This window comes from Gymnodraco acuticeps, unplaced genomic scaffold (genome assembly GCF_902827175.1).
Source record: "Gymnodraco acuticeps unplaced genomic scaffold, fGymAcu1.1, whole genome shotgun sequence".
In the NCBI taxonomy this organism is placed as follows: Eukaryota; Metazoa; Chordata; class Actinopteri; order Perciformes; family Bathydraconidae; genus Gymnodraco; species Gymnodraco acuticeps.
The window spans coordinates 3,310,910-3,326,046 of NW_022989768.1; the positions used below are offsets into that span (position 1 = coordinate 3,310,910).

At 39.0% G+C, this 15,137-nt stretch overlaps 1 protein-coding gene across 2 annotated transcripts in view; it reads right to left on the reverse strand.

Moving 5' to 3' along the window:
* Positions 1-15,137, reverse strand: part of gpc6a (glypican 6a) — a 185,205-nt gene that overhangs the window by 93,546 nt on the left and 76,522 nt on the right. For both annotated transcript variants that reach the window (XM_034219617.1, XM_034219606.1), the window contains exon 4: positions 6,410-6,575. In XM_034219617.1, coding sequence (XP_034075508.1) covers positions 6,410-6,575 — 166 coding nt within the window. The remainder of the gene's footprint in view (positions 1-6,409; positions 6,576-15,137) is intronic.

A 15,137-nucleotide genomic window follows, 5' to 3' on the forward strand; every position in this document is an offset into this window, starting at 1 on the left:
ACACACAGACAGTGAAAGTCAGGAGGCCTGTAATCTCTCAGCAGAGGTACGAGCAGGTGAATCACATCCCTCCTCAGGTTTATACTCATTGTTCACTGATAATCTATCTTCCACTTGCAGCCTGAAAGCTGTGATGTCATTACGGTAACCTTTACAAACTGTAAAGTACTGTGCTGTGACTGTATGTGTGACACAGATCATCTAAGAAATGTTTCTTCACTGTTGGCTTTATCAAAGTTTAGAGAGGTTATGATTGTTTAAATGTAACACAGATATATGGGATAAACACAGCAGTGGCACATTTGTTCTACTTTCCCCAGCTGTGTGATACTGATGCCAAATGTCTTGTTTTTATATACTTCATTAAAAATCATGGATGATTATCAATTTGTCAGATTTTCAAGAATTTACTTATAATCTCAAGCTTGTAAGTATTATGTGGTGTTACGGTGTGTCTAATAAATTGCTCTGGTTCTATTGGTAATGCCCTTTGTTACCGAAAGGGACATTTTAATGGCTTCTTCTAGACTATGAAATGCATTTCTGAAAAAGATAACTTTACTGTCTCAACCTGCTTACAGCAGTAATACAGATAATGATCTTATCCATTTACTTTTATACTATAAATTAAAAAAGGCAAATCCACTAAGTGATACTTATTTTGAATAATAAACTTATATTTCAACTTCTAGTTTTATCTTCTGAAATACTTATCTTAAAAAACATTTAAATATTTGTAAATAAGAATGTAATGTGAGCACAATTGTCATTTTCCAACTTAATGTTTAACATTCAAAGGCTTTCTTCTTATACTTACATTTCAACCTCATTATCGTATATGCTATAATTAATCCCAAATATTTGTTATCATTTCATCTAGTCACACACATGCAAGGATGAAGATAATATCCCTAACAATATTGATCAGGTCCACAGTTTGACTGCACTGAGCTGGAAATGAGTCAAGGACACACGCACACCGTTGGCTCGGACAGGCCTTATGCATTCAAAAGGCTTACCTCATTCGACACATAAAGTCACTGCCAATTATATCAGGCAATTATTTAACTCAAGGTGAGGAAAATGTTTAAAAGCCAGCATGTTGTATTTAGTCTCTGTAAAGAATAAATAAAATACCTGGCAGTTTTTATATTTGCTGTAAGCACAGCTCATATTTCATATTAGGAAACAGTAGGCATGCAAGGTGCTGCACCTGCCACATATGGAGTTTAATATCATAATCAGTCATTTGGACTCTTAATATAATGGGGTACTCAAATTAAAAGCAGAGAATGTTCATGATTTAATTGCACCACCATTTTTCTGTCATGACATTTAGAAAAAGGGCCAGTACATGTCATAAGCATAGTGTAGGTCAGTATATACTGTACCTTATAATTGAATGCTGCTCCGGTGTTACACAAATAGCCTGTTGTTACAATAATCTGGTATAATGGGCTGTCAGTAGCAGCAATGATGCTAGGCTAGTGAGTTTCTACCATGGATGTATAATAAGAACTGGATACCGCGTGGGAGGGGGGGCCTCATTAATTCCTATGAGAGCTGCTCATTAGCGCATGATGATAAAATGGCTCAACTTTTGAGAGAGTGAAACGTCACAGATTACCCAGCATGCCTGAGAAGTACCCGTATGTGCACTCATAGAGCATGTCACTACCCAATCTGCAGTGCGCATGTGCGAGATGGTCCGCCATATTGGACAACTCCGGACGGCAACCCAAGTAGGACAATATTGACACAGTGGCTTTTGGCAAAGCTCAAAAGGAAAACTCGAGAGAGATGAGTTATTGTTATTACAACGTGACTTCACTATTATTTAACAACTCTTTTTATTGGGTTCTTTTATTTGGGGTTAAGTACATTGTCAGAATAAGTGAGAAATGAATGTAACTTCTGTTAGACAGCCATATGCCATACATTTTTGCACACATTCACAGTAAATATGTATTCAGTATGATAGCTGTCTAACAGAAGTTAAATCCATTTCTCACTTATTCTGACAATGTACTTAACCCCAAATAAAAGAACCCCATACAAAGAGTTGTTAAATAATAGTGAAGTCACGTCGTAATAACAATAACTCATCTCTCTCGAGTTTTATTTTTGAGCTTTGCTAAAAGCCACTGTGTCAAGTGTCCATCTTGGGTTGCCGTCTGGAGTTGTCCAATATGGCGGACCATCTCGCACATGCGCACTGCAGATCGGGCAGAGCTGCAGATCCGGTAGTGACAGAGCATGCGCAACTTTAACCAAAATGCTCGTTCACATCAAGCACGTCAATTTGCGTACACGTAACAGCACCGCGCGTTCATGACAGCATGGTAATGGATTGTTGTTATCATGGATTTGATATTAACGAGGCGGCAGATATTAGCTAGCGGCTAGCTAGTAATGATGCTAATGTACACATCAATCGTTATGTACTTATATTACGCTGTAACAGGATCTAGTGATATCCAACAGAGCTTCATTTAGCATGAAATAATTATTGCACTGTAGCCTATATATATATATATATATATATATTAGGGCCGGGACTCGATTAAAAAAATTAATCTAATTAATTAGAGGCTTTGTAATTAATTAATCGAAATTAATCACATTTTTAATCGCATATACATATTTGACCTAAGAACAGTGAGAAGCAATTTTTTTTCACATGGATTTTAGTATAACCATTAGGCGCATTCACACCCGCAGTACTTTTCCCACAAAGGTTCATGAGAACTTAGTTCATGAGAACTCTTTGAACCTGGGGGTGGATTAGGCCAAATGAAGCCGCTGACGTCACTTCTTCTTCTTCTGCTTTGGGTTTACTGGCAGGCCGCAAACCACTTCACGGCGTATACTGCCGCCCAAAGTCCCCGGCCGGAAGTCCCCGGAGTTGGGGACTGGCTTCAGTAGAAGCTGCTGGGACTCCCAGCAGCCTTCCGAGTAAATCGCCAGAACAGAACGCCGACACCCTCCTCATCTCCACCGCCATTTTGTGTTGGCCATAAGTGTTGCTCTGCGTTTCTGCGCTGGGCTAATGCTAATAAGGCTAATGCGAGGATAATAAAATGGCGGCTTCACAAAACTTTTTGGGAGTTTTACGGGGCGTGGTTTGCAATCCGCCCAGCCAATCAGAAATATAGCTCTTTTCTCACAAGAGAGCCGTACGAAAGTCCCTGCGCTCTAGCAGCTCTGCTCTCTAGCAGGGACTTTCGTGGGGGTAAAAAGGTTCTCATTAACTAATTTTAGTACCGGCTCTTTTTGTGTGAACGCGATAAAAAGAGGCTAACGTCCACGCTAGCTTCCACGCTAGCTGCTATATGTTTTGCATTGAGGTGATACTTGAGGCTTGATGTGCTGCGGTGGATATGCGAATTCCTTTTTTGCATAATTTGCACACAACCGTGCTCTTATCGACGCTTCCATCCGTCCGTTTTTTAAAACAACATGTCCCACTGTTGTTCACTGTGGTTTGTTGTTGTCTGAAGTCATGAACGTTAGTTGGTGCTCCAGTATAATCGGTACGCCTGAAACTCATCCAGTGAGAAACGTTCCGCGGTGCAAAAATAAGTGCGATTAAAATGCGTTAATTTTTGTGTAATTAATTAATCTTAATTAACGCGTTAAAGTCCCGGCCCTAATATATATATATATATACAGTGCAATAAGCTTCTTAGTGCAATAATAAGCTACAGGGACGTTAATCTAACGTCGGTAATATTAACTTTATTTAATACAACATTTACGGTACAAGATTTAATCATACAGCCCATGTAGTATGATAATGAATTACAGCAAACATGTGCAATATATCCATTATTACAGCTCCGTGGGATGGCAGTAAGACGATATGGATCCGTTCTTATTGTGCATCCATGGGTAAAGATAAACGCAACTCACATTGGTTTCTCATACAGCATCTCTGTAAACTACGTGTATTCACTGATTTCACTCTCTGCCTTTAACGGCTCGTTGTAGCTCCAATAGCTCCAGCCCCACCCTCCTGTGAGCACAGTGCTCTGATTGGTCGGGACACGTACATGAACGTGCCGGGCGGCGCGGTCCCGTGGTTAGATGCGCGTTCATAATGCAGAGGGAAATAACTCTCAGAATAACGTTTATTAGCAAATTTTTACAACTTGAGGAACGAATGTTTTTAATAAGGGCTATACAAGTGTTCATACTGGGTAGTTTTTTAGTTTAAAAAAAGTATCCAACGAGTTACAGACCACTCTTTCCCCCATGTAAGTCAATGGGGAAAAGTGTTTCCGGCCTGGCAACCAAACGGAAGTTTAGTACCCGCCGTTTGGCCAGCACGAATAATTTTCATCTGAGTCCGGCGCACTTCCTGGGGCTTGGTTTCTACACACTAGATTTACTCCAAGTAAACATTTTAGGGGGTTTCCCGATTAGTAATTTATTGTGCTGTTTCCCACAGGCTGATACAATCTTGAAAATGACTAATAAGCACCACCTGACTTTGCAGGAATGGACTAGATGTGTCAATAGTCCAAAATATATTGGCTTCAGATTATCACAGATAGCAAGATAATATTCAGACGGATCATCGACACAACACCAAATGCTTTCATGTGTCTGAGGAGAGTGAGCATAACTGTAACTGAAAACCTGAATAAAGGAATGTCCTTATTGAGAGTATGTTTTTGAGATCCACTGAATACTGATTTATGTTTAACTAAATTTGACGATACCTTTACAATGTTAAGTATAGTATAAATCTGTTGATTCAGTGTGTCTTTTCTTCAGATATCTCTCTCTCTCTCTGTTTCCTCCTCTCTCTCTCTCTGTTTCCTCCTCTCTGTCTCTCTGTCTGTTTCCTCCTCTCTCTCTCTCTGTTTAATAAAAAGCCAAACAAGCAATGTTTGTTACAAGAAAGTATTCAACCGGATTTTGAAAGAATCCAGTCCATTTTCTGAGCTCATATTGTCTTCTGCTGTGGAAGTTTCAAACTATATAAAAGCTTTGATTCTCCTTTATTTTGTGGTCTTATGAATCAATGGTATCAATAGTGACATTCACGCATGAAAAAAATACACAGGTCAATGTCATTGAGTGTTCTTTAACATTGAAATCTGTGCCTCTAATCTAATGTTCTCTAATAGTGATTGATTTGACAGGGATGACAATGACAGACTGTAAACAGACTCAATCCATACATTCCTATAATGCAAAGATGTGCTCCAGTGGCGAGAACCGACCTGTGATACATATTGGAGTTGTCTCTGAAAGGCAAATCAATATCTCTTGCAAACTGCATGGTAAGCAAATCGAAGTTCTTTAGCAACAGATAATGAATACAAAATGTCAGCAGACATAAAAAAGTTGTGAAAATAAACATGCATTGGGTTCTTCATTTCTAATTATAATACCATCAACAATATTGTCTTTCTAAAACAAAGAACAATGTCTGCACAAAAAATGGCTCCAAATTGAAAATCCACTTTTTCTGCATCTCAAGGGTGTTTTTGTCTAACCGAATTCATCATTATGTTGCAACAACAGCCTTTCCCATTACTGTCAAGCATAGCGTCCCTCTGCGCCAATAGATTTGCCTCTTCACAACCGAACAAGACACTAACTTTTTAACACATGTCATAAAGCTGCGAGACATCTCATTCAGTACATAGGGGCCTGTGTTGATCTGAGACTTCAGACATGCCATCGGAGAGAACAAGCGGTACGTCATCTGATGGGTTTCTCACATGACAGGCTTGTCACAAAACAGCCAAAAGCTTAGAAGTGCAGTTCACTTGACACACAGTCTTCAGGGATGTCTTTTGAAAAAAAAGCAGCCCCATAAAAAATAAATCTGTTGGTGTGGGTGGGAGGATGGGATTGGGGTACATAACAAATAAAGCATTGGCCTACAAAAGATCCAAAGGGAACCCTCAATGTGCCTCCTTGGTATCCATTTAGCAGGGGGGCTTACAGCATCCAGCTACTTACAGCCTAACCCAAGTGCTAAATTACTCACCGCGCTCAGCTGGAAACACTATAGAAAATGTGTTTGCCTAGAATCTGGTCTCCTTTATCAATCCCAAACAGCAGGGACCAGAGCGTTAAGCACTATGCCAGGGTTCAAGCAACAGCAAATAACATTTCAGATAGAAAGAAAGAAGGAATGGTTGCACAAATAAGATTTCAGTTTTGTCTCTGTAAATCCTTTAAAGCTAAATCTAACACAGTACTGTACATCCTACTGAATTCCTACTGAAACTATTCAAAGACACTGCCTCGGAAAAGTAAGACTTACAAGTACAATTGTTCAAACAGGCAGACAGACAGAAGGACAGACACACACATACGTCTTTGAAAAATTACAAAGAGAAACAGGTGCAGGGCCACTGGATTTGAATCAGAATCTTTCATTTCTTACCGATGAAGAGGTTCCATTCAGCATCTAGGTCTGCCTGGTTAGCTAGACAGCCCCTCATCACGTTGTGGCAGTAGTTGTGACAGGGTTTCAGCCCAGGCATGCCGCGGCAGTATGGACAGTAAAGCATCTTGGTCAAGGCTCTGACACAAGCTGGCAATACATTCACCTATGGAACAAAGAGACATTATCAGAAACAGGTTTATTACCAGGTAGGTTAATACGAGGAATTTGACTTGGTGTTTTGTATGTCTTACAAGCTCATTAAACCTCAGTAATTGTTTCATAACCTGCTGTTTGATTCGTTTAAGGAAGAGAGCAGTTGTGATAAAACAAGAATATTGCACATACGTTTCTATTATTCTACAAAACCTCATGAAGTTTCCAAAGAAACATAGCATCAATAGTAAGGATTGCAATTCCCAATAGGAAGGTTCATTGGGGGGGGATAGTCAGACTTATTTCAACTTGACAAATATCCCTACATCACGTCTTCTGAAGCTTGAAATGTGAAAACCCACCAGATAAAACAGTTTGACAAGACTATGTTTACAACTCTGTCCATTTTGATGTGAAGGCTGTGCCTTTTGTTGTTGGGCCATGTCATTGTACCGGCTTGAGTGAAAACGACAGGATTCTCACATCTGCTTCCCTTCAGAGGAGGGGATGCAGAACGAAGAGTACATCTGATAATTGGCCTGTCAGCCTCTGTATTCATGCTTGACTTTAAATCTTGTCCAACACACACTCTGGAGACCGCTAGTGTGTGTTGGTGTGTGCATTGGCAGATTGGTCCGTGGTTGTCATAAAAAAGATCTTTATACTACAAGAGTTTGGCTGAGGCAGCTGAAGCAATCTACCCATCTCAAAAAACGAGAGTTAAAAACATGAATTATAAGTCTAATTGTACGGTAAGGCCATGTTCATTCATCAGAGCAAAACAGAAAGAAAATGCTTTTTCCAGAAGTCCGATGGCCAAAGATCTAACATTTGCAGCCACAAACACAAAGAACACAACAAAAAAAGAAACCTCAGGGAGAAAAAAACAAAGGCATCGATTAAAATATTTTTCATTATGAGAAGAATACATTAATTACTTAATTTGTGTTTTACCATTTTCTTTGTCATAAGTAATATGTTAATTTGACCTATCTTAACATTAATACAATTAGAACAATAAAAAAGAACAGTCAGAGACAGATCAAACAAACCCCGGTTATATAAATACAGCTGAAGATAAAAGTAAACAATAAAACATCAGTGCAACCTTGTAGCTCCATGGCAACATATTTTACTTTACTGGAACAATTGCAAGACCACATGTGTGAGCACTGTGATGTGTGTGTGAGGGAGAGAACAGGAACATTATGAGAGAAAATAAGGAAGAGACAGAGATGGGGATCTAAGCTATTAGTGTACTTCCACTGCTGATGGCAGCCGGCAACAAGGGAAAAAGGAAGCATCTTTGACATTTGCAATCTGCCGCTGACAAATCGTGATGTATTGTAAGAAGGCCATTAAACTAGGTTGCTAGCTGTCAATTACACAGCTGCATGTCATACGCTGGTATGTGTTGGCAGGATCGGGGTTAACATATGGAAATGTGTCACAAACATGGTTCATTTGGTTGAACATCATATACAGCTGACATGCCTGGAAACTATTCATATGGTTGGGTTCTGCGTGTGCGTGTGTGTGTGTGTGTGTGTGTGTGTGTGTATCTTAGAGCACCAGGAAAAGCGTAAATACCATGTGTTTTTATTATTAATAGTATTTGTGTGTAAGTGTGTGTGTTCGAACAGTATCTCTGTAACAAATGGTCCCAACAAACCTAAACCAGACTGTGAGAAAATGTCCCGCTACTTTAAGCCTGTGTAGTAAGAGCAAGGAAATGTGTTGACGAAGGTACAGTATTTAAGACATCTTTTATATGATCACAACTGTGAAAACGTTTTCTCAATATATAAACATATGTATTATTTGTTCAACCCTCAGCCTTCACTTCTAAACAGATCACAACACTTATATTTGCCTTGACGACTTCATAGTGTGCTATAAACTGTTTATTAAACGTTAAAGTAATGTTTATAATGGTTGAATTGGGGTAGGCTACCTCATGTTTAGTGTCTCCATATATTTATCAATAGGCTAATTAATATTTTTTTTTTTAAAGTTCTGTAAGTGTCTGCTTTCAGGCCGCATGGCTGCATTCACAGTCATTTGATTGTATGCATAATATGAAAGCTGGAGTGCGGAACCTCTGTCTCCCTTGCTAGCGGTGAGAGTAATTAGCCTACCAGATGGGAGAGAGCACAGTGACGGAGCAGCAGCTAGGAGTGGTGTGCTAGGTGTGGCTGAAGCTAAGTTTCTGGAGTGGATGCTCGAAAATAAATAAGAAACTTTATGTTCAGAGGAAGATTTAAGACAAACTATTTGCATGGGAAGACTTGAGAAGAGCGGGGGAGAAGAAGCGAGCTCACTTACAGGCCTGAGTGTGCCAACGCAGGACAGTTGCCACAGACACTATACTCTAAACCGCGAAATACAGACAGCTTTCCGCTGTGTGAACTCGTTTGGCAGAGGGGTTGAATGTAACGGACGTTCCTGTAAAAGTCCTGCATTCCAGCTATAACTAGCTTTAAATGTCTACATGTTCTTATTCACAGGCAGTGCTGGAGGGATACAACAAAGAAGGAAAGAGAAGAGCCAACAGAGAAAGAACCGGCTGTTTAGAGAGCCAAAGACGCTGCCAAGGACGCAGAGAAATACACACCATGGAAAACAGAGACGGATACAGATGAAACAGACGGAGAGGAAACCGGACAAGTCACTAGCAGACACACAGAGGGAACAGGCAGGTGTTACCGCCACATTTGGACAGAGAAACGGACCAACTTCATGCCAATCATAGTGCTTGCTTTGAAAAGGGCTGCATCTTATTTTCCAAAGCGTTTCTCACTTTCAATTGATAAGCTTTAGGATATTTTTTGTCTTTCTTCAAAAGCATCTGATATTTTGTTAGCAGAGAGTAAAAACAGCCAAAACAAAATTAAGTTTTGCCCTTTCATGCATTATTTAACTGATTTACATCGCTTGCTTTTCAGCCTGATAATTCTTTGTCTGCCGTTTGTATTGACAAAATCTATCTCACATAAAAAATCCATGAGTTAAATCTCACTGCTACATGCAATTCACCAGGGTACTGTAACACAGCTGAGGACAAGACAGTTTTTAGATTGCACTTCACCTTCCACCCGCATCCCCATGAATCTCAGGCAATCGCTTTCTCTCAATGACTCAAAACCCGCGGATTAGATATAACATTTTCCTATCAAGCTATTTGGTTCATTTGATTTCACAGGCTAATTTGCATATACATATATTTGTTATAGAGACAGGCAAAGAAGAGAGGAAGAGTTTGTTCCTTTTGTTTCCTCTTTTGGTTCAGCCACACACAGTGACTGCACCTAGTGAAGGACATAAAATCCAGTTTAAACCTCTATCGTAAAACAAAACCTAGTCCACAGGATGACTTTGGAATTTATTCCTATAATAAATTCACAGTTCCACTGCTATAGTATAAATGATTGCAGCATTATAGAAGAGCCTAATGAATTGATAGTATACTGTTACATCTACTCTACATCAGCACACCATTACAAATGTCCTGCGTTGGAAAGACATCTCTAATTTCTGGGATTCATTTTTTTCTGTCAATTCAATTAAACTTGGCCCAGTTTCTAGATAGCATATTTAAAAGACAAACACTGGGAGAGTCTTTTTTACTATAAATCTGTTCTGTCTCTTAACATTCAGTGTGGCTTTTTAGGGGCAACCAAACAAAGGTATTTCATACTGCACATAGGACAAATGTTTTAAGCTGCCTTCAGCCTTGTGAGGCTTGAGAAAAATGTGCATTAAAAGTGTACTTTCTAACGCAATTATCTTACAGGGAACTTTTACATCTTTGCAGTGACTGTATCCAGCCGTCGCCGTATGCCCTGGATGAAGGGTAATCTGATAATCTTGTTAGCATTTATTTACAGTGGAGTGGATGGAATATTTCACAGCTGGCTGAGTGTGGGACTGGCGTGCAAAATGCCTCAGATCCAAAGTGAGATTAAACTAATCTACTCATCTGATGTTTAAGTGCTATGATAACACCACATGGAGAGCATGTGTTTGTGTGCCGGTTGCTTTGAGTTTTCAAGCAGTGCAGGAAGGATTCCTTCAATATAAGTACTCCCTTTCTAAAGTCCTATAATGAAAATAACCTAAGTATGATTAGCTTAATATACTTAGAGATTAAATGTTCCTCATAATGCGGAAAAATAACTACTATATATTAAACATAATTGTTGTTATAAGGTTTGCATTGTTGTAGCTTTTTACTGTAAAAGCATACAGAACCAGCTCTTTAGTTTTATACAGTCATTTTCTTTAAAAACAGATATACTGCTACTGTTTTACCATGGTGCTATTTGTTTTTTTACTTATTGTGTTCTTTTATTATTAATAACATGTACATACTAAGTTATTTTTACATTTTTAAGTCTGTTCTTCTCACTTTATCTGCACTATCTGCTGTTGTAATAATGTACATTGTCCTGTTGCGGACAAATAAAGGAATTATTTTTCAGATTATCTATAAAGTCTTGATCTGTTAACTCATCTGTCAAACAAATGTAATTGAGTCAACATTACAATATCTCTCTGCTCTGTGGTGAAGTAGAAGTATCAAGTAGTATAAGTAGCATCCTACAAACTGCTTTCACATTTTATATATTTTGCTGATCTTTTGTGTTCATCATTAGCTGATCACGTTCTGCTAAATATATCTTAATCAAGAAGACTGCCTGATTAAATAAAGATTAAATATAAAAAATAAATAATTGTTGTGTTTTGTAAAGAAAACATCTTCCCACAAACGAGAAAAGGGGAGAAATAAACATTGGCTACTCATTAGCATGCAGCTATAAAAGAGCAATTTAAGATGCAGTCAGCATTTCAGCCAGACTCCTGATGTGAGCATTAACTTTATTGAGGATTGAAAATGTGAGATTATAAATGCAATGGGCATTAGCGATAATAAGGCCAGCTGCTTCTCATTTCATTCTAAAAAAGGCCACAGTCGGGGGCCAATACACTCACCTGAATTCACTAACAGCATTGAGACATACCCAAGGTAACTAAATTAGAAAACAAAGGACATGGCGGCATACTGCCAAAATAATGAGAGATAGCTCTGAAAGACACTTGGAAGACAACACCTTGTCTATCCGACAGGGTGTTGTCATGCACATATGGTGTGAACTCCCTTTAGGAGTATCAGAGTGGGAAGAGCACAGACGATGGAAATTGCTTTGTGCCACAAAGTAATGAAGTTGTGAGAAATGACAATGACTTTGCGAGCCACCAAGGCCAATCAAGGGGAACACTAGTGGGACAGTGAGACTGTCGCAAAAAAAGCATGTCTCAATAGTTCTGTCATAATTATTGTGACAGACTGAGATGCTTTGCACTGATTGGACATGGATGTAAGACTGCATTGGAGCCCCAGTGTCCCCACTCAATTCCACAGCCATTAGCGTCAATGGCAATATGAGTGATCTGCCACAGAGCAAATCAGACTGCCATCTGCTACCAAGAGAAACATGTGCCTGGTCACACCAAACATCTGTGTCAAAACTTCACTTGTTTCTTCCTATAACTAAAAGGTTTACATTAACGGGTGTAGGAATAAAACAAGGACATTGCTTCCTTAGGTTAGAGAAAATTCATAACATTAGCTGGCATATGCTCACAGAAGGTAACAGTAGACCTGCATAAACAAGCCTTCTGCTGCACCGACAGAAGCTCATTTAATCATAAAACAAAAAGAGCAAATTGGAGTGATGATGAGACAGAAGTATGACAATGCATACTTAGTTTTAAATATCTACTTTCATCACATTCAACTGTAATGTAGTAAAATACGTTTTATGGTGTGTCTGACTCTGAATTTGCTTAATATAATAGTGTATCTTTGAAGAAACTCATGAAACACAATTGCTTCTTATCACTTTTGTGAGGCCAGAGTTCTATTTAGATCATAGTTTCACATTGCATTTAACTCGGAGATGCCTTTAGTGCCTAAAATAATATTTAACTTGCACATGAGATAAGTTAATAACATATTTTGGCCTTTTAAAGTTTAAACCAAGTGCAACATTGAAGTCGGAGACTTTTCAAAGGTAAAGACATTATTGGGGCTCCAATCACAGGCATGACTGTCAGTATTGCTGGTATCACAGACAGCATACACATACAATGGAACATCGTCTTCTATGCAACAATGTACTGTATCCCAGATTGATAATGAAGGACAGGTTCAAACAAAGGCTATGACCAGGATGAACCTAAATAAATATATTAATAGATCATGGGTTTTATGTGTATATTCCAACAGTTATACTGTCAGGAAAAATAAACTATGGGCAAATAGGATCTGGGATGACAGGAATCATTTTTTGTGAAGAACCATCTCTGCTACAAAGGCTTGCAAACATTGTTCTCACACTGCTTTCTTTCAAACATGAAGATAATAACCTTAACCAAGTAATTTAGCTGCCTAAACATAGCCACGGATGTTCCATATACCTGCCACCTCTAGCAAGTTTAACTTCTAAAAAATGCCGCATTTAATGTATTTCTCGGGGATATACTGCACGGTGTCATACAAAGATGAAGAACTGCATACAATATGAGAGTGTATGAATGCATTTAGGTTGTCATTGATAATAAAACACAGTCTACTTTACATCTCCTTACTGTGCTAAACTTTAAAGTCTCCCTCCACTCACCATGCTGGAGGTAAGATGGAGCCAAAAACTATTCCAGAGAGACCGCACTAAAAATCACTTGCTGTCAAATCAATGAATGTCTGAGACTGGCAACATAATCCACATGTGAGCAGCTGTGCCTCCATAAAACAACACTGTACTACTTGGCGGCCTGTGACCGTTGATCTACCCTGACATGTACCATGCTAGGTGGCATGTCTGGAGGAGCAGTTGGGACTGTTTCTTTAATTTACCAAGACAAGTGCAAACATGTTAAAAGCAAAGACCAGGCCGCTCGATGACTAGCTTTAGTACCGTGAGCCTCTCTGCATCTCTGGTGGGTACAAGTCCTGCATATAGTACACTATATTCTTATCCATCTGTCGTGGCGTCTCTAGATTCAAGCAGAGCACTCACCCTGTGTCCATCTGACTCTGAAGGTCTGCAGCCCAGCCTGAATGTCAGGGGTAACCAGGTCTCATGCGGCTGCCAAAAGACCTCAGAACAAATGTCACAACACCGGTGCTGACAACCTACTCTAAGTGCTTGTTAAATATAGATGTGGTGCCATATACTTTAAGTCAAGGTGCAAAAAAGTAGTCATAAGACGTGATCCGGGTTGGCACAGTCAACTGATGTGACATATTTTCACTCCTAAGACAGATATTTTCTTGAACATCTTAGAATTTGATGGATATTTTCTTAAATATTTTACCATTTGCCGTCCTCTTGTATTGTGTTCTAAGAGTCCTCCCACTCAGTATCAGGCTGACTGCGTCTGCATCTGTTGGATTTTTCAGTATGACTTTAAAAACCATATACTTTAGAGCAGGGGTGCCCAACCTTTTTTGAACCGAGAGCTACTTTTAAAGTTGCCAGTCTGCCGAGATCTACCAGTCCAAATAGAGAGGCGTAGCCATTACTGACAGCCTACTACCAGGTAAATACACACTTTTACTTGTATAAAACTGACCTTTGTACTATTAATACTTCATAAAATACTGCAGATCCTTTATTTTACCTCTTTCTAATCTACACACATACAAGTATTTAACTTTAGTTACACAACAGTGTTGTTGATACAGAGTTGGAGTTTATTCAAGTCACAGACTACAGTGGGTAATGTTTTCAAGAAACATTGAACAGTGCTGCCACATATGACGCAGGAAAAAAAGAAAATACTCTGAACCCTTTCTTTGCCATTATATAAAAATAGTGTTGCTACAAAAGTATAAATTAGGCTTACTAATAAGACAACTCAGATCTGAAGCTACACAGGAATCTGCTGCCTAAGTGCAATAAAAAAGACAAAATTAATAGAATCAAACCATTTTTTTGTTGCATTTTAGTAGAGTATAAAAATAAATGCCTTTAAAATAGGATGCAAGCAACACTAGCTTCTTAACCTGAATTGATGATAGACTATAATCAATTTAAGTTTGCATTCTTATACCATTTTGTACAATAATTATAATGACTAAGTTCAAACAAACTAAAACTTACAGCTGATTAATAACGGTATCTAACTTGAGTTTTTATTATATCAAAAACCTGTTGAAATGCTACTGTTATTTTTTAATGTCCCCAAAAAGCGCGTCGGCGGCCTCCAGGAATGCTTCTTTCACAACTTCGCCATCTTTGAAAGACTTCATGTGTTTCTCAAGAACGTGACTGACACGATAAGATGCTATGGTAGCAGCCTTGCTCTTGTTGTTGGGCCTGGTGAAAATGGACTGCTGTGCATTTAGCTGTCTTTTCAGGCCCCTCCCCTTTTGTGAGTGTAGGGCAGAATTAGGAGGGAGTTCCGTCTCGTAGCGTTTGTGCACTGTTTTGAAATGCCGCTCCTAAATTACCCTTCTTCGATAAAGCCACGCTCGCATTGCAGATGAGAGACAGATGGACTTTGAATT